The 20,709-nt window shown below is 39.8% G+C and overlaps 1 protein-coding gene across 2 annotated transcripts; it reads right to left on the bottom strand.

The window, feature by feature from the left end:
- Nucleotides 1-7,693: 7,693 nt before the first annotated feature.
- Nucleotides 7,694-20,183, bottom strand: LOC134444901 (gastrula zinc finger protein XlCGF26.1-like). 2 transcript variants are annotated; one of them, XM_063194079.1, is made up of 7 exons: nt 20,124-20,183; nt 19,991-20,032; nt 19,716-19,789; nt 18,858-18,951; nt 13,675-13,742; nt 9,374-9,629; nt 7,694-9,126 (listed from the first exon to the last, which is right to left on the bottom strand). In XM_063194079.1, the coding sequence occupies exons 3-7, from the start codon at nt 19,725-19,727 to the stop codon at nt 7,790-7,792; spliced, it is 1,767 nt and encodes a 588-aa protein (XP_063050149.1). In that variant the 5' UTR covers nt 19,728-19,789; nt 19,991-20,032; nt 20,124-20,183; the 3' UTR covers nt 7,694-7,789. The 2 variants fall into 2 exon arrangements, with proteins under 2 accessions (XP_063050149.1, XP_063050150.1); XM_063194080.1 differs by lacking the exon at nt 13,675-13,742.
- Between the last annotated feature and the right edge of the window lie 526 nt (nt 20,184-20,709).

Genomic DNA, 20,709 nt, shown 5'->3' with positions numbered 1-20,709 from the left:
TTTAAAGATAATCCTCAAATTAAATTGTCTGACAACTTTTTTAAATTAAAAAAAAGTTGTAAATGCATTAAAAGTCATTTTTCAATGGTCATGAAATTGGAATTTTCATTCATTAAAAGCCTAATGCATCATATATGATGCATTAAATATCTCAGCGACCTTAACAAAATTTTGAATTTTTTTTTTTACATTTCTTATAAGGGACCAATATTGAATCAAATTCCAAAAAATTAGAATTTTCTCTCATTGCTTTCATGGTTCAGGTTTCACAGGGTTAACAGTCATGGGTGAGCGGTTAGGGCGTCAGACTTGCATCCCAGAGGTTGCCGGTTCCACTCCCGACCCGCCAGGTTGGTGGGGGGAGTAATCAACCAGTGCTCTCCCCCATCCTCCTCCATGACTGAGGTACCCTTAGCATGGTACCGTCCCACCGCACTGCTCCCCATGGGGCGCCACTGAGGGCTGCCCCCTTGCACGGGTGAGGCATAAATGCAATTTCGTGTGTGTGTGTCACAATGACAATTTTCCATTTCAATATTTAAAAAATGGTGCGCGTCTATGTTCTCAATATCCTTTGGGATCAATAAAGAAATCTCTACATTACTTGAAACAACATCATACTCATGCACACACGCACACCAATATGATAATCAAATAACATTTCACAGTATTCATTACTTCTCATCATTTGTCTTTAACTCCCAATTAAAATCCATCGCTAACAGTCTTTGGAAAAAAGTCAAGCAAAATAAAGTGTCATTCATTTATTCACTCTGTTCATATCCACAAAAACTGTACTGTATAAATCTTTACATTCTGTACACCTGTACATACGGTCTATACATATTAAACCGTGGTGCATGTGTGTGTCTGTATTTGAACACCTTGATCACCTGTTGTAGCCGAATCCTCAGGAAAGATAGCACAACTTTAGCCAGGTTCTCACGGATGATGTGTGTACACAAACTACCGTCTGGTAGCACTGCTGTTAACATGCTCTTCTCAGGTCAGAAAATAAATGGTGCATTTATTGCAACTCACCACCAACAAATTCCTCCAAAAACAATTTCTGTTCATCTCTAAAGAGTCGATAGTCTAGACTCTGAATCTGTCCTGTGACTCATCAATGCAAGCTGCCATTGATATTTAAGCAATAAATGCTACTTTTATTTTCTACTCGAGAAAAGCATGTTCATGGGGCACCTGAGTCTCCACCCCTTCCGGGCGACTTATGGGGCTGAGAAAGCCAAAACTTTTGACTGCTTTAATGGACTGGTCAGAGATCAGAGCTATTTTCCGATCCACCTCGCATTCCTCCGTCGATCACACATATGCTGTACCTCAGAATTAAAGGTAAACAATGGTGTGTTTGTCGACTTCACTTGGTAATCGTTTTTCGAGTTGTGTGTGAGCAAAAAATATGTAATTATTTGGACCACACAACAGAAGTCGTATGTCCGACGTGCAACCACTTCAGCCGATGTGCAGCAGCAGGGTTGGCTGTGCCTCGGTTCACGTGAAATATGCGAGGCGCACGTTGTAGTCTCTAACACAGTTTTGTGTAAAAGCTAAAATAAACGTTCATGCTTGCCGAAAATGAGAGGTCTTACGACGCAAATCCAAACCTTTAAAATTCACTGCCATCATATGTGAAATCCGGAGCACAAGCCAAACGGGATGAGGATTTAGCTTGACTCGCTCCATTAACTCCCATTCAAAATTTTAAGAGCTTCAGCCCCACAACTCGGAAGTAGAAGGGCGTGACTTAGGTGTCCCATGGCAGCTACCAGACGGTAGTGTAATACACAATAGATTGAAACGGGGCTTTATATTGGTGCACTGTGTAATGTTTTAAGTAATCCATTTTCAAGAAGAGTGTATAGAAGTCCTTCTGGTGTAATGACTTGTTCTCCATTTTGTGTCGTTCTATATCAGGTGTTGTATATCAGGTGTCAGCAAAAGTAATACACAATAGATTGAAACGGGGCTTTATATTGTTTTCAATTGAACTTTCTGCCCCGTGTTGGCATATGCAGGCGCACTGTAAACATGAAACCCATCTATAAGAAAAACAATACAACCAGAATAAAAACACAAAAAACGTAAACATTTAGTCGTGTGCAAAAACTTTAACAGGGCGTAAGAGCGTTGATCATGTGATGACAAAAGGTAATCATGGCTGTATCAATGTGAAAGTTCCAAAATTCTCTTTCCAACAAAACTTGAAGGCTGAATACTCTGCGTTGTGTTTTAGTCGATTCACTTGCAAAAATAAAATAAGTCTTGACTTCGTTGTTAAAAGGATCGATCAGGATACAATTTATTATAGAAAAAGTGAGATTACAAAAAGAATAAGAAGAAAATAAAAAGTAAAAGAAGAATAAAAAGGTTAAAAAGAAATCAAAATCAGACAAAGTCTCACAGCGTCTCACTATCTAGGCAGCATCCTATCTCTGGCGAATGACAGGCAAATCGATCGACAGCTGAGAAAATGGTGGCAACGGTTTTTATACCGTCTTCCTCTTGTCAGCAGGTTATACGTATGCAAGTATGATGTTAGTTAGGGAAGATGTCGTCTCCATGTCTCCAGTAGTGACAAAGCATTAAAACACCTATCGCTAAGGATAGCAGACATATCTAGGCTGTGTGTTATCTGGAAAGTTAGGCGCGAGCACACTGTGCCCTGGCACAATGGCCTTCAACAGCAGAGGCTCTCGCTCTGAGCTCTCCAGATATCAGCAAAGTAACAGTAAACATGCCACATTCCAGGGCCCAATTGATTGGAACACAGGAATAGACAAAAGTTAACAACAGTATGGTCAATCAGTTGTTGGTCAGCTGCAAAATGCAGCTGGATATAACACTCAAATTCAACAGTGTTAAATTGTGTTTTGGTGCACTGTGTAATGTTTTAAGTAATCAATTTTCAAGAAGAGTGTATAAAAGTCCTTCTGGTGTAATGACTTGTTCTCCATTTTGTGTCGTTCTATATCAGGTGTTGTATATCAGGTGTCAGCAAAAGTAATACACAATAGATTGAAACGGGGCTTTATATTGTTTTCAATTGAACTTTCTGCCCCGTGTTGGCATATGCAGGCGCACTGTAAACATGAAACCCATCTATAGATGAAAGAAAAACAATACAAGAACCAGAATGGGGCACCTAAGTCACGCCCTCTACTTCCTGGTTCATGGGGCAGGGGGAATCAAAAAATAATTACTGGGCTTGAAAATGAGTGTTTTTTTGGCACCAATCCAAACCTTGGACGTCCACCTATGCACCACAAATCCAAAAATCACTCATTTTCAAGCCCAGTAATCATTTTTTGACTCCCTCTGCCCCATGAACCAGGAAGTAGAGGGCGTGACTTAGGTGCCCCATAAAAACACAAAAAACGTAAACGTTTAGTAGTGTGCAAAAACTTGAACAGGGCGTAAGTGCGTTGATCATGTGATGACAAAAGGTAATCATGGCTGTATCAATGTGAAAATTGCTACAAAATTAGAAAACAGCATCCAAGAACAAGAACGAAGGAAGCTATTGCTATTGTTGACATCGATGGGCTTTCTCTCTTGTGTGCTTAAGATGGTGTTGTTGGAGTGAGTTTAGTAGAAGAACTCTTCATACGCTGTTTGCACTGACGGTGTTTCTCTCATTATGTGCAGTGGTAGGGTTTCTCTCATGTATGTGCATTGGTATGATTTCTCTCATGCACGTGCAGTGGTAGGGTTTCTCTCATGTACTGTATGTGCAGTGGTAGGTTTTCTCTCACGTGTGTGTAAGCTGGTGTCATTTAAAGGGACACTGTGTGAGATTTTTAGTTGTTTATTTCCAGAATTCATGCTTCCCATTCATTAATGTTACCTTTTTATGAATACTTACCACCACCATAAAATTCTAAGTATTCATTATGACTAAAAAAATTGCACTTTTCTTACATGAAAAGGGGGATCTCCTCCATGGTCCGCCATATTGAATTTCCAGAAAAAGCCTACAAAAATGACTGTATTTGGACCATACTAGAAAATATTAGTTTATTACTTCGTAAACTTGCATGAAAAGATCAAATTTGGCAATAGGCAGCCCATTTTCAATTCACAGCATAGTTGCAGTACCCTTTTTGACCATTTCCTGCACAGCTTCCCTTTAACAAGGTGTCCCCAGACCACATCAAATTTTAGACCTTTTTTAGACCACAAAATTTGAAAATTTAGACCAGCACCGCTCCCATTCCCAGTTGCCGCACCGGTGTCACGAAAAGATAATCAGGGTTCCTTTTCCATGAACAAATTCAAGCACTTTTCAAGCACTTCCAAGCACCAAAATTTCAGTTTTCCAGCACCTTAAGTAGCTCACCGGCAGGGGGTGTGGGGGTCCTCCCCCAGAAAAAATGTCCAATTTCCTGCATTCTAATCAATTTTAGGGTGTCAAATGACAAATCCCATCTGACATCTCACTCCCTCAGATTTTTGATGTACCTGAACAATTTATTTCTATTATTTGGCTTACTAAGTTTGACTTGACACAAATGTCAAGCATTTTCAAGCACTTAACCAAAAATATCAAGCATTTTCACAACCTTGAAAACACTTAATTGAAATTCAAGCATTTTCAAGGAATTCAAGCACCAGTGGGAACCCTGGATAATTCTAATGGATGGCAAAAATAATAATAGTGGCAAATATTTAAGAAAAAGTCATAATTGTCTTATATTCCAGCAATTCTGGACTGAAATTGGTGGGGGGGGGGGGGCATATTTTTTCCTAAGGGGCATATTAGGCAACACACTCAACCTGAAAATACGGTCAACCCATAGTAGGCCCTAATATGCCATGAAGGTATGCTAGGATAAAATAATTTCATTGGTACCAGTACCTAGCCTCACAATGAGACATATTTTCATAGTAGCCTATCTAAAGAAATGTGCCCTTTGAAAACTAGATATTTCTTCCATCCATGCAAGTCTACACTTGCCAAAACATTTGTAAATAAGATGTGTAGGCAAATTGTAAATAACTTTGACAATACAGAAGCCTTGCACATTAAAACATTATGTTACTGTTACTGAGAGTTGCTGTATGCTATAAAGCCCTACAAACTTCAGGTGAGTTTGCTGTGCAACAAATAAGCAGTGAACAGGCACTCACAGTCGCCAAATCTCCCATCTCTCCCCTAACATGAACATGGCAAGTTATGATTAAGTCCAATGATGACTTTATGAAGGAGAGCAACATACAGTTAGGGCCAGAAATATTTGGACAGCAACACAATCATCATCCTTTTCCACCCTATACCCCACCACAATGGATTTGAAATAAAACAAACAAGCTGTGCATTAACTGTAGACTCTCAGCGTTAATGTGAGGGTGTTAAAAGCCATATCGCATAAACAGGAATGAAATAGCAACGTTTTTTGTGTGTGTTGCCCACTTTTCAAGGGATCAAAAGTAATTGGACAGTAGGCTTCTCAGCTATTTTCCAGTCAGATGTGTGTTATTCCCTTACTACACCATCACCAAGATGTCAATACAAGGTCTTAGAGTTCATTTGAAGTGTTCCATTTGCATTTCCATATTTTACGGAATATCCATGAGATCCAAAGTCCACCTGTCACTATCAGTGATGCAAGCCATCATAAGGTTGAAAAAAATCAAAACAAACCCATTTGAGAGATGGGGAAACATTGAATATGACTAATTCAAGAGTTGAGAATGTTGGAAAAAAATAAATACCAGAGCAACACCAAATTACCTGGCAGACATGGAAGACAAATGCTGTGGATAACAGACAATATTCTGTATCTGGTGAACAAAAACCCATCTCCCAACAGTTGGCCAGATGTAGAACAGTGTCCAGGTGAACGGTGGATACATGTCCAAGGCAACAATCAAGAAAAAGATCAAGACCATTGAGGAACACTTCACCGTAGGAAATACAGAGGGTTTACTAAAAGATGTAAATTATTGATTGCATCAGAAATAGCAATACCAGATTTGGCTTTGCCAAACAACGTCTTAAAAAGACTGAATAGGTCTTGAGCTACATCCTATGGACAGAGGAGACAGAAATCATCTTGTACAAGGGTAATGGGAAGAAAGGAGTATAGAGAAGGGAAGGAACCGCTCATGATTCAAGGCATACCACCCAATCAATGAATCATGGTGGTTGTAGTGTCATGGTGTGGGCATGCATATCTGTCAATACTATTTTCCCCTTGTATTTATTGATGATGAGGACTACAGACAAAAGCCACAGGATGAATTCTGAAGATTTTCAGACTATATATCATGTCATATTAAACCTAATGGTTCTGAACTCATTGGACAATACTTCACAGTGCAGATGAACAATGACCCAAAGCTTCATCTGAAAGCCACTAAGCCATTTCTATCCCCAAAAAGTGGAATATTATTCAATGGCCCAGTCAATCACCTCACCTGAGTACGGCTGAGCAAGCATTTCACTTGCCGGAGGCAAAACTGAAGGGAAAATACCCTAGAATAAGCAGGAACTGAAGACTGTTGCAATAGAGAGCTCACCATAGCATCACCAGAGATAAAACCAAGTGTCCATTGATGTCTATGGATTGCAAATTACAGGCTGTAACTGACGGGAAAGTATTTGCAACCAAATAATTAAAAAAATGGAAGTTTGATGTATAAATACTAGACTGTCCAATTACTTTTGGTCCCTTAAAAATGGGGTGGCACTGATAGAAAATGTCATAATTCCTTCACAGTTCACTCGATTTGGACGCAAACACCACCATATTAGAGCTGAAAGTCTGCTGTTAATGTACATCTCGTTTGTTTCATTTCAAATCCATAGGGATGGTGAACAGCACCAAAAAGATGAAAATTGTTCAAATGTCCAAATATTTCTGGCCCTAACTGTATCTGTGTATAAAGTTAACAGGTTCCTTTGTTAACAGTACGCTAAGCGGAGATTAGCATTTCTAGCGCCGTAAAAAAAAAGTTGACAATCACTCTCCCCGTCGATGGAGAAAGTCACAGACCTGCACGGCGCAGGCACCTCTCTCAGCCCACCGTTGAGCTCTTATTCAAACTGTAAGCATGTTTCTATGATTCATTAAAAAAATCTTCCACGTTGACTACAGATATATACGCTGTTTACAGCTAATATGATTAGTTTCGCCACGTGTTTCATTGTTTTGGCGAGACAATTGCGCATTGTTAAAATAATATAATGGCAGTTATAGTGGTGGTCCGTGATGATTTGTAAGACGCAGAGAACACCTCTGCCAGAAGTGACGGAGCTCCACCAACCTTTATCGACTCAGCCCTTGGATTTGCCGCTGGGCACGGTTTGTGTTGCTGGCTGTCAGTCGAAGTGGAGGTAAATCAATCCACAGAATTCGGTCTTCCGGGACGACGCAATACATTTGGCACACCGTGGCTTAAATGCCCAATTTTCCACAATGACACAAATATCCTCAACAACCACTCTTAGATAGCCTCCAAACAATGCTCCCCTGACCAGCTGCCTCACGCGCTAACAGAACCGAAATGCACGAGTGTCGTTTGCGTATTTGACGCTCGTTCACATTTTCCAAAATTAATGTTCATGTTTGACGGTCACGTTTTCTACATTGCATTTCGAAGCAGACCGGCTGGGGGGAAAAAGACAAAAGACATTTTAGACCTTTGTTAAAAATGTTAGACATCGGACAGATATTTTAGACCTTTTTTAGTCTTTTTTAAGACTAAGACATTTTAGACCGCGCGGCTACCCTGCTTTAAGTGCTTCTGGGAGCCGATAACGCCTCCATCACTGTCGGCATTGATGGGCTTTCTCTCCAGAGTGAATACGCTGGTGTGCTTTGAGGTTCCCTGTCTGTGTAAACCTTTTCCCGCACTGTCCACATTGATGGGGTTTCTGTCCGGAATGAATGAGCTGGTGTTTTTTGAGACTCCCTGATTCTGTAAAACATTTACCACACTGGCCACAGCTGTATGGCTTCTCTCCAGAGTGAATACGCTGGTGTGCTTTGAGGTGCCCTGAATCTGTAAAACATTTACCACACTGTCCACAACCGTATGGCCTCTCTCCTGTGTGAATGCGCTGGTGTACTTTGAGGTGCCACGCCTGTGTAAAACATTTACCACACTGTCCACAACTGTATGGACTCTCTCCAGAGTGAATACGCTGGTGTAGTCTGAGACTACCTGACTGTGTAAACCTTTTCCCACACTGTCCACATTGATGGGCTTTCAGTCCGGTGTGAGTGAGCTGGTGTTTTTGGAGACTCCCTAAATCTCTAAAACATTTACCACACTGTGCACAACCGTATGGCCTCTCTCCTGTGTGAATGAGCTGGTGTACTCTGAGACCCCTCGCCTGTGCAAAACATTTACCACACTGGCCACAACTATATGGCTTCTCTCCTGTGTGAATGACCTGGTGTACTCTGAGACCCCTCGCCCGGGTGAAACATTTACCACACTGTTCACAGCTGTATGGCCTCTCTCCTGAGTGAATACGCTGGTGTGACTGGAGGTGCGCCGCCTGTATAAACCTTTGACCACACTGTCCACATTGATGGGGTTTCTGTCCGGTGTGAATGAACTGGTGCTCTCTGAGACTCCCTGCCAGTGTAAAACATTTACCACACTGACCACAGCTGTATGGCCTCTCTCCAGAGTGAACACGCTCATGTCTTTTGAGGTTCCCCGCTTGTGTAAAACATTTACCACACTGTTCACAGCTGTATGGCCTCTCTCCAGAGTGAATACGCTGGTGTGCTTTGAGGTGCACCAAATGGGTAAAACATTTTCCACACTCTCCACATTGATGGGGTTTCTGTCCGGTGTGTGTAAGTTGGTGTTGTTTAAGTTCTGCTGCTGTACTAAAACCTTTAACACACTGTCTGCACTGAATGGGCTGGTCTGCAGTGTGAATACTCTGGTGCTTCTTCAAACACCTCTTTGTAGCGAAAGGTTTTGCGATGACAGAGCAATGAGGCGTCTTCCCTTGTTTGGTTTTCTGGTGTGCTTTTAGAGTTTTCACGTTACTAAAGCTCTTGTCAACACCAGAACAGATATGCTTCTTCAATGTGGTCTCTGGGAGGGCAGCTGACAAAGCAGGTTGGGATTCTCCTCCTGTTCCTGCACCAAAAACACAACACAATTGGAAATCTTCATATTAGGTATCCCTGCACAGATATGTACATACACCCCCTGATTAAAAACTGTACATAGATGATAAATACTTTACTCAAGATTTAAACTACAGATTCTTAAATAAAAGGTAATCATGGCTGTATCAATGTGGACATTGCTACCAAATAAGAAACAAGACACCTTCCAGGATGTTTCTGTGAGTGAGTGAGTGAGTGAGTGAGTGAGTGCTTACCAGTTTTGGGGTTTTCTCCATCTGTGTTGTTCTTGTGGTCTTGTGTTTTTTGCTGACCTTGTCTTGCACAGCAATCGACCACTAACACTGATAACCTCCTGCACTTCACCAAGGACAGTGGATCTGGAGGGAACTGGCTCATAGCAGAACTGACGACTGGAGCCAGGTCTGAGCTGACGACTGGAGCCACATCTGAGCTGAAGACTGGAGCCACATCTGAGCTGAAGACTGGAGTCACGTCTGATTTCTCCTCTTCCTAAAACCAGACGACAATGGACACAGGAATTGGTCTTCAGCAAACAGTTTCAGTTATTTAATATTCTCCATGTAATCTCAGGTCATTTCATTTGCACTATGTATTTTGTCTTTAACCCATTGATGCCTGAAGCACCTGCAGAAATTGGTGCTAAATGCCTAAGCCCTTTTTGGGGAAAAGGTACTGTCTGCCTATAAAAACCTAAATATCTCAGCCTCTGAAGCACATAAAACACGAGATAAGTTGATATAGCACTGATTCTTGAGAAAGTGGCTAAAACAGGTTGTAATGTTGACAGAATAAAACAAAGTGAATTACAAAATTATATGGTATATCCTCGTAGACTAAGGTCTTGGCTTTTCAGAAATGCACAAGGCCAATCTCCCCATTATGTATTTTTTTCAGAAATCAGGCTTTTCTCCGATCATACCTTGTTTTTTGTCAACACCGTCAGACACAATTAAAAGTTATTAAAATTGCATTGATTTGGTTGCATATGTATCTGGAGTTTTTAAGTGATTATGTGTATTTTTTGGTTCACACATATGCCTTTAAATGTTGAAAATTCACTTTTGTTCTATTTTAATACTGTTTCATGTGTTCTAATTTTAAAATATGTACCGTCATACGATGCTTACTTAACGCCTAAATACAACAAATAATTTTTTGTAATTTCACAAATATTCGTGTAGGCTTAAATTGGCTATTACTTTGATATTTCAACAACTCCTAAGGAAAATGTTGTAAGCACATTCCTTTAAAATGTCCAAAACTCCTTCTTACGGTGGTGACTTAAGAACTGACGGTGGTGACAGTAATCTGAGAGTGGTGAAAGTGGCCTAATTAGTACCTGCTTTTTATCAAAATAAATAGCCCTCTCAAGTCAATGGCATCTTGCATAAACACTTTATTTTTGTGTGTGCACAGTATGAGCATGTGTTTTTACTTCATTAGTTAGATTATCTAGGAAGTAAGCCACTGGTTGTTGAAAATGTGGTAAAAACAGCTTTTAAGTTGTTCAAATCCAAAATATAGAGGTGTATTATCATAGATGTAGGTCTTGGCTGTGCAGTGAATGTATTGGCCAAGCCCCCCATGTTTAACATTTTTCATAAAATGGGCTCTTTCTTGTTTTGTCAACAGCGGCAGACAGAATTAGAAGTAAAAACACATGTTTACTCTATTAAAGTGAATTACTTTAACAATTCATGTAGATACTTATTGTATGCATATTCTTAAAACATGTCAAAAACACGTAAAACGTGTTTTTTTTGGTGAACTCAATCAGATGTCACCACCGTCAGGTTTTCTGACAAAAAAAACTCCAAATGCACCTCAGTGGTGGCTAGAGTATCATTTTGGATCACAATTATTACTAACATGCCTAGTAATGTTTCATTAACCAGCACAATTTAGTAAAATATGGAACAACATGATGGGCAGAACAAAATCTGACGGTGGTGACATCTGACGGTGTGAGACAAAAAAAACACTCTTTTAAATATTATGCATTGTTTGATCACATTAGCCATTTAATTTTCGCTCTGTTTCTTGGGTGCTTCATACCTTTTCTGAAAAAAAAAATATTTATTAACATTAATGTAATACAATACTATTAAAACCCCCGACGGTGTTGACAGTTTATGGTTGGGACAGTACCAGTGTCCAAACAAATTAACAAATTGAGGACAAAATAATAAACTTACAGGAGCTTCAGTGATGGTGAAGTAGACAGTAGAGCTAAAGGTTTGAAAAGGGGTCCTCAGTAATGAAAATTACCTTGTGCATACCTGATTTTATTGTCTTTTAGAAAAAATCTGACGGTGGTGACCAATATGCTGGACACATTTTGAGCAATCAGTAAATAATAGTAAATATTCTTTTACATCCACTATGTGCTCATCTGTAGAACCACTTTAATATGGTCTTCCACATCATGGTGATATTGTTCAATTCTGTTAGTGATTTTTGTATTTTAAGTCAATTGAAATGATGATGCCAGTCCTTGGGACAGGCGTTTTTACAGGGTGTGGACAGGTTTATAGCCATGAAAAGTAATAAAATTACACTTAAATATTTCAAACAACTGTGTATTCGTGTGACAGACCCCTTGGCCATCACCTGGGTTCATTTTGTTTGTGAAAATTTAGTTGATTTTCAACAGAATTAATATTTTACTGCAGGGACATGTTTTTGCCAAACTTTCAAGAATCAGTGATGGCTCTAACATGCCCAAAATCTTAAATAAAAATATCTAAAATCTCAGGGGCCTGAATGTTGCGTCATGCAGCTCCAGGCACCAGGGTCAATGTTGCGCAACGGAACATCCAGCATCAATGGGTTAATGGAGGACAGGGGGAAAACAGAATCAGTGTACCGTATGGTATCGACATGAATATGTGTATCAAAACATTGTCTACTGCCATCTGTAGGACGCAATGCGCTATGGCGGTACAGTGTTTCCCACAGAAATTTTGGAAACTATGGGGGCAGCCGGGATTTTTTTTCTCCCCGGGGGGGGTGTCTTTTCACGCGGGCCTTTTTTTTTGGGGGGGGGAGGTTGTATTCACGCAGTGTAAATGCAAAATGGCAAAACAATGAGTAGCCTACAGAATGACATTGGCGCATGGAGAAACTATAGGCCTAGGCCTACATTTCAGCCATTTATATTTTGAGAAATAAGGCTACATAACATTTTACCCATGATATTAGTAGTACATTGTCATTTATATATATTTTTTAAAAAAAAAATGCAGTACAGTGAATAATTTCTGTTTACAACACAGTTTCATTCGTCCCTCCAGTAGGGGTCTATGTAATGAAAAAAATAATAAAGCAAAATAGGAGCAGAGATAAGAATTTAAGAGTACTGTGAAATTGTTAATGCATAGACAAAAAGGGTCTAAGAGGGTAGGCTATGCCTTTTCCCCACACACACATAGGCGTACACATTCTACATGAGGTGTGCTGGTCACAGGGTCAGTTTTTCAAAATTCCTCCCATTAAAAGGGCTGAACAAAATATTACACATGTATGTTTATATTCACATTCATTACACATTCATTTCTATATGCAGCCCGATGTCTCCTCTGCCGTGTCAATGAAGGCCTGTCACCTAACTCATTACAACTGTAAAACAAAGCCTGGGGAGTGTTAGTAAACTCATCCCAACTGTCCCTTCTCTGAAGGTTTTTTTTATTGCTCCCAAACCCAAGTTAACTACAACAACTGGACTAGGCTTTTGATCCCTGTCTTTCAAGCACTTGTGGTTTTCTCTATAGGATGTATTTACTCCAGGAGGAAACTGCGAAGGTAATCGTAATTCAAATCGTTTTTAAGAAAAACGGAAATCGTAAAAAAAAAAAGTAAAAAAAAAAAAAAAAAAAAAATTTTTTTTTTTTTTTTTTACATTTTCGGAAACTATGGCGGCCAAAATTAAACCATGGCGGGCCGCCATAGTTTCCTCAATGTATGGGAAACACTGCGGTAGAGCGGTATGGACAAAATCTATACCTTGGTGGAAAAAATACCGCGCACGATAGTATACCGTCCATACCGCGCACCCCTAGTCTATGGTATCGACACGAGTATATGTATCGAAGAAGTGTTGGGCTAATAGCAGTAGCAGTATCTTTGGATATCTACAAACAACCATTTTAAAAATGTACGCTTTATTAACTCCGCCAAGGAGGTTATGCTTTTGGTTGCGTTGGTTTGTCTGTCAGCAGGATAACGCAAAAAGTTATGAACGGATTTGGATGAAACTTTGTGGAGTTGTTGGGAATGACAAAAGGAACAAGCAGATTTGGTGTAGATCTGGAACCAGGATTTTTTTTTTTTTTTTCCACCATTGCGGGATAGGGTGAATTTTGATATTCCAGTTTCTAACTCCATAAGAAGAAGGCAGAAAGACTTGGAAAAAAATAGGGTGTAACATTGTCAAATGTTCTATCAAACGGCTTCCTTGGCACTCTCTGAGTGCATTTCTAGTTACATATAAAACTGGTCTCATAATAACTTCAGTGAAAGTGAACAGTCACTCTACCTGTACTGGTTCAGCTTTAATGTCTGCAGATGAGGTGGTGATCTGTTCTGGGGCAGAGTCAGTTTCATCTACAGGACAAATCAAAAACAGATCAACAACAATTAAAAGCACAAACGGGCTTGTTTGGCAGAACACAAACACAACATCGAAGGGGAACAAAAGAAGATGAACTCATATCTTAGCAGTGATGTACCCGAACGCGTTCAATGAACTAAAGTTCATGAATGAGTTCATATTTTGAGCGAACGTGAACTGAACGTACACTATTTACAATATGATGAATGAACTATGAACGCATTCATTCTGGAGCCCATGAACGACACGTTCATTAGTTCTTCATTCCGTTCATTCCGTAGTTACCAGATTTCATTAATATTCCTGCAGAAACCGCGACTAAACACAGTGTCAGAGAGTCTAATATTATGTCTCACCCATTCTCTCTGACAGCGTCAGACACCATTCTCTCCGACAGTCTTTCATCTCGTGCAAAGAGGGGGGACCAAGCAAACAGCAGGCATAGCTCTACTTAAAATCAGAGCGGTCAGCAACCAGCCAGCAGTGTGCGACTTTCCTGACTTCCCGGTGACTTTTTAGATTAATGCCTCTACCGACCATCTTCTGGTCGTTTGGAATAAGTGTGGAGTGCTCTCGCTTCACTATTTAAGTTAAAATGCGCCGCGCGCAGCACCAACAACAAGAGAAAGCTGCCTGCTGGCATGTTGCAGGATGGCAAATTTTGCGCATGAGACAGAGAGCAACAGTGCAGGAAAACGTTACAGAATCCACGCACCCGCTTTAAGTCCAGTCCATACAGTAACCTAAATAATGGCTATCTGTGAAGCATTTATATGGGCTTTTTCAATGATTGTTTTTATTTTGAAAGCGTCAGCACGCTTGTTGCTGCTTCCGGTGACTGCTGACAGAGAAAAAGAAAGTCTAGAAAAGTAGGCAAAACAAAACAGACATAACCTACAGAAGGACGTCAACTTCTGAATGGACATTTTCGGTAGGCTACACAGTTCTACAGTCCTCCTTGCGCAACTCTCGAGCAGCATGTGGCTCGCCTTTGCAGCTCGCAAGGTAAGCTTAAGTCTATTGTACGGTCAGCATGAAAAGGGTACTGTTATGCTGGCCGTCTATCAGCTGTCAATAACGCCACGCGGGCTTACTAAAGAACCTGATTAAAAAGCGGACTGCGAGATATTACATTCCTCACGCAACGTTTTGGTTTCTACATGGTGCTGCGCATGCATAGTAGGCTGCATCAACATCGTAGGCTATGATTTCGCGACATTGGCAACCTCGTCAGCATTTAAGATAGTGTTAGTCATGTCAACGTCATTGTTTTGAAAGATGTAATTGCCGTCAATGCCAACAGACAGTCAATTAGTTTCTAGTCGCTGAAACACCTTAAATAATAGTGACAGATAAGAGAGGAGGTGGGAGTCTTTGACCGTGAGAGAAGGCGGGACATATCTCACAGACGCACGCCTGCCTGTTGTCTGTTTTTTTAAGTGACAAGTTTTTTCTTCTTCTTGTAGGCCCATGTAGACCATCCTAATTTGAGTTTCTAATTTCTAATATATCAGTTTCAGTAGCCTGCAATCTTAAATAGTCCTAGTGTAATATTGTATGCAATATTTTTTTTCATTAGTAGGCCTACATTGGATAGGCATATAGCCTACTACAGTCAATCCGGAAAGTATTCACAGCGCTTCACTTTTTTCACATTTTATTATCTTACAGCCTTATTCCAAATGCTAAAAATGAATCTCTGTTGTCAAAATCCTACACAAATTATTCCATTATGACCATGTGAAAAACAAGTTGTCTTGGCAGTTTTGAAAATGTATGAAAATAAAAAACAAAGAAATATTTTTACAAAGATATTTACCAAAGTATTCACAGCCTTTGCTCAATACTTTGTAGAACCACCGTTGGCAGTAACTACATTCATTTTTTCATTTCGAAATGAAAAGGGATTAAAAGGGAGGTCATCGGTGTGTGTTTCAACCTTTCAGTACATTGAAATTGTATACTTTGAGTCTCCACCTGGCCAAAATAGATGGGTGTGAGTTTTGAATGAAATCCTATGGAGAGTATCATGATCTGCTTCTGTAGTCACAGTGCATGTTGACATGCATGCTTCTTTAGGTGTAATTCAGATTTCCAATGTTGACGGCATCCATACATCGCCAAACCATATCAGTCCCACAACCATGCTTGACTAGCCAGATGATGCACTTTTTGTATAAAACTTACTTGTTTACCACCACACATGCTTGAAGCCATCTAAAGCAAATTTTATATCTTGGTCTCAAGAGAGATTAACAGACCAAGGATATGGATCACTGGAACCATGTCGCGTGGTCTGATGAGACCAAGATAAACAAATTTGCTTTAGATGGTGTTAAGCATGTGTGGTGGTAAACAAGTGAATTTTATCAAAAAAAAGTGCATCATCTGGCTAGTCAAGCATGGTTGTGGGCAGGGGCACCGCCAGGAATTTTGGGCCCTATGAAAGATTATAATTTTGGGCCTACCCAAAATGCAACATGCACTGTGACTACAGAAGCAGATCAAGATACTCTCCATAGGATTTCATTCAAAACTCACACCCATCTATTTTAGCCAGGTGCAGACTCAAAATGTACAATTTCAATGTACTGAAAGGTTGAAACACACACCGGTGACCTCCCTTTTAATCCCTTTTCATTTTGAAATGAAAAAATGAATGTAGTTGCTGCCAAAGGTGGTTCTACAAAGTATTAAGCAGTGTTAATTTCGTCAACCATGACTATGACTAAAATATTTCGTCAAAGCCTTTTTGATTTTCGCCATTTAGACTAAGACTAAATTGGGAAGGTAATGACTAAAATATGACTAAAACTAAAATTGATTTTCGTCATTGTGACTAAGACTAAGACTAATTTTTAAAAAACGGACTAAATTAACACTGGTGTTAAATACAATAGAGAGCAAGAGAAGCAGTGTGTGAAGAAGTTTCATTCTGCACAGTGTGATACATGTTAAAAAGAGAAGCAGTGTGTGGAGAAGTTAAGCTTATATTATGTACAGTGTTGACTAGAATGACTAAAATGACTAAAAATGTACTAAGACTAAAATTGATTTTCGTCATTTAGACAAAGACTAAGACTAAATTGGGAAGGCAATGCAGATCAAGATACTCTCCATAGGATTTCATTCAAAACTCACACCCATCTATTTTAGCCAGGTGCAGACTCAAAATGTACAATTTCAATGTACTGAAAGGTTGAAACACACACCGGTGACCTACCTTTTAATCCCTTTTCATTTCGAAATGAAAAAATGAATGTAGTTGCTGCCAAAGGTGGTTCTACAAAGTATTAAGCAACGGCTGTGAATACTTTTGTAAATATGATTTCCTTGTCTTTTATTTTTATAAACTTTCAAAACTGTCAAGACAACTTGTTTTTCACATCGTCATAATGGAATAATTTGTGTAGGATTTTGACAACAGAGATTTATTTGTAACATTTGGAATAAGGCTGTAAGATAATAAAACGTGAAAAAAGTGAAGCGCTGTGAATACTTTCCGGATTGACTGTATATAATTTAGACTGATAGGTTGGCAAATAGCCATTGAGTTAATGCGATTAAAGATTTTCATGTTTGCCCACCCCTAATGGAAACATATCTGTCCTTCCACACCAACCGGGAGAAGTCCAAGTTTCATTTGAACGAAGGCCTCTGGTGTATCCACCACCATGGGGCTCTGAGTATGACGCTACTCAGGGCATCTGCACATTTTTGCTCACCCAATTTAATGCTTTTTAATACCATTTTTAATGGGGCACCCAAGTCACGCCCTCTACTTCCTGGTTCATGGGGCAGAGGGAGTCAAAAAATGATTACTGGGCTTGAAAATTAGGTTATTTCTGGATTTGTAGTACATAGGTGGAGGTCAAAGGTTTGGATTGGTATAAAAAAAAAACACTCATTTTCAAGCCCAGTAATTATTTTTTGACTCCCCCTGCACCATGAACCAGGAAGTAGAGGGCGTGACTTAGGTGCCCCATACCTCCAACAAGAAAATGAATACCACTACACGGGGGATGTGCATGTGCACGTTACATGGTATAATTGTTATTACATTACTATAATGCAATGCAATACATATACAGGGTATACAATAAAAGTATTATTATGACTATTGTGCTAGTAGTGAAGCCTAATGTGAACACATGTAAGCAGCACCAAGGAAGAACTGATCTGGAAGCCTATGGAGACCAGGCTTGCCGAATTGCATACAAGCAGGAATTAAGTTAATGGGCGGGGGGCTAATGTTTCTCCCTCAGCCTCGCAAATGCTGAGAAAATATGAAAAAAGAGAAATGGTGCATAAAGTGAAACATGGTACAGATACAGCTCTTATGAGGAGCTGCATGCATGCTGCAGGTGTTTGAGGGCTTTTATCATTGATTTAATCATGAAGTTAAACATGTATTGCTCTACGAATAGCGAATATGTCACCATCTCTCATTGAACTCCATTGATTTTCATTGTTTTGCTTTCCATGATTACAATGACCCTAAACATACACCTAAGGCCAAAGTCGATTTTCTGGAGAGGTGAGAGTGATTCAGTGATTAAGTATGACACCCAATCTGCGTATTTGAAGTGTTTTGAAGTGACTTATCTGCTCATTTTCACATTATGTTCGATAGGCGACAAAACTTTTGTCTTGTCAAAATCTGCCCTGTCTGTGTTCATTAAAGGGTCAATCTTTCTTTGGTGCATGAAATTTATTTTTGTACATACATTTTCATTTCATATGAGTGACTTCTGAAGCCAAGTGATTAATTGAAAGTCAGGTTATTAACCGTTATTCCAAACAGATGGATAGGAGACAACTCTTTTGGAAGCGAGTGTATAGCAATGCCGTTTTCTCTGCCCCCTGGATGATACCGCCAGTACTGTGCATGTTGGTCAACTGCTTTTATAGCAAGTATGTGCAGTCTGTTGCTCGCGGTTACGCGTGTAATTTACAGCTTACAGCAAGCGTACCAAGGGCCTAACACAGCCACAACCCCAGTGATGATCCAACAATCACACGTCAGATCTGATCTTGGCAAACTGTTCAGCAAGAAGATGTGCAGTGGTAGACACAGTGTGTGTGTGTGTGTGTGGTGTGTGTCATACCAGATTGAGTACACTGGTATCCATCAGCAACAGCTGCGTCATCTTCTTCCTCTTTAATGCAGATGTCTACATTCTGCAGCAGACCGTCCTCTTTCTGCAAAACATGGGAAATATTACATTGTTGTTGTGTGTGTGTGTGTGATAGGCCTATTCTAATTGGCAGGGCTGGAAAGTAACTAATTACTTTTACTCAAGTATTGTACTTGAGTAGCTTTTATGAATACGTTGTACTTTTTAAGTAGTTTTTTAAATTAATACTTTTACTTGTACTTGAGTACATTTTGACCCAAGTACTTCACTCAATTACACTGGAACCTGGTCTGAGTACTGAGTAAAAAAAATGACTGAGAGACAAAATGCCATGCACAATAATGCCACAATCTGCAGGAAATGAAAGATTGTGCAGGATGGCACACAGCATTTCCACTAGCCTATTTTTCTATCTTGTATCAATGTATTGATGATGGCTGGTGCCAAGCAAGAGATAGAGGTTATGGAGGACGATATTCAAGAAAAATAAACATGACATTCTCAAGAGGAAAGCTAATTAAAAGTAACTAAGTAACTTTTACTCAAATTACATTTTAAGTGAAGTACTTTTTACTTTTACTTGAGTAGATTTTTAGATAGGTACTTTTACTTGTACTTGAGTAGAATTTAGGCAATGTAAAGATACTTTTACTTGAGTACACATTTTCTGTACTCTTTCCACCTCTGCTAATTGGCTGCAAGGACTTGTAGAATGGGCTATCAAAGACGTGACTACAATTGCGGTGTTAATTCTTTATTCTTTCTCAGGGAGACAGCCGACTTCCAGTCACACGACAAGGGGTGGGCTAATAATTCATCTCCACTCACCTCGTACTCCATTGGTGTGTAGGCCTACTTTAAGAATGAGTCTTGGGCTGGGACTTCAAGACATCGACAGGGCGCTAAGAAAACATGGTTATGATTGAATACCTTGGAAATTAGACAACCTGAAATGGCATTAGCACAGTATCTGGCGCGACGGTATTAACTGTTCAGAACCATTGAAAGCAAATTTACTCTCAATGTTCGGAACACATTTAGCCCGCTATCTCAGCAGAACGTGGACAGTGACCACCAGATCACAGGCGGCGGATTTCACCCACCTTTCATCCGAGTATGTTGCAGCTGGGACTGAAGACACGAAGCTGCAAGGAAAGGGGGATATCAAAATGGTAAACTATCATGAAAATCAGTATAACGTGGGGAAACACAATGTACCGTTTGTAATTGTTTTACCTCCTAGGGCCGTGTGTTACGGGACTTGCTTGTGAAGTTCCCTTTGTCTGCGAGTTTGCTTCTTCTACGAATGAATCCACAAACGCTGCTCCGGGATAAGTTTTCCCAGTGTTTAGCGCCTCCTGCTGGAAACTCCAAGGACCGCTCCACTCCAAGTGAATAATAATACCGGTAATAATGCAACAACAATAATGCAACAATATAGTCAGCCTGCCAAGACCCTAACATAAATGTTTGATGGCATTTTCTGTTAAAAGTTGGCAACCATGCCAGAAGTTATCAGCATGGGCTAAGGTTTCAGAATCACCAGGGGGTGTTCACTCACGGAACTAGCTACTAGCCACAACTGGCTAACCCTAACCACGGGACAGTGCAAAATGAATGGGTGTCAATGGAGTTTTCTACCATTATAATTTTTGTGATTTTTTTATAATTTTTTGTCCTGAAATATTAATATTAAGTTCGAAGTTAGAAATAATAAGACCCCATTTGAGTAGCGTTTCGATTATTTTGCGCCACTAGATTATTATATACTGGGTCACAAAGATCAATTTTTATGGGGCCAAACCCATAAACATTAGCACGA

This window comes from Engraulis encrasicolus, unplaced genomic scaffold (genome assembly GCF_034702125.1).
Source record: "Engraulis encrasicolus isolate BLACKSEA-1 unplaced genomic scaffold, IST_EnEncr_1.0 scaffold_83_np1212, whole genome shotgun sequence".
NCBI lineage: Eukaryota > Metazoa > Chordata > Actinopteri > Clupeiformes > Engraulidae > Engraulis > Engraulis encrasicolus.
This window is presented reverse-complemented; position numbering and strand designations above follow the sequence as displayed.

What these genes read in the sequence shown, in the direction of transcription:
- LOC134444901 (XM_063194079.1), bottom strand. An exon ending in ATACCAGTGTACTCAATCTG is followed by an intron (nt 13,743 to 18,857) that starts GTATGACACACA and finishes TTTGTCCTGTAG; the next exon opens with ATGAAACTGACTCTGCCCCA. An exon ending in TGGAGAAAACCCCAAAACTG is followed by an intron (nt 9,127 to 9,373) that starts GTAAGCACTCAC and finishes TTTTTGGTGCAG; the next exon opens with GAACAGGAGGAGAATCCCAA.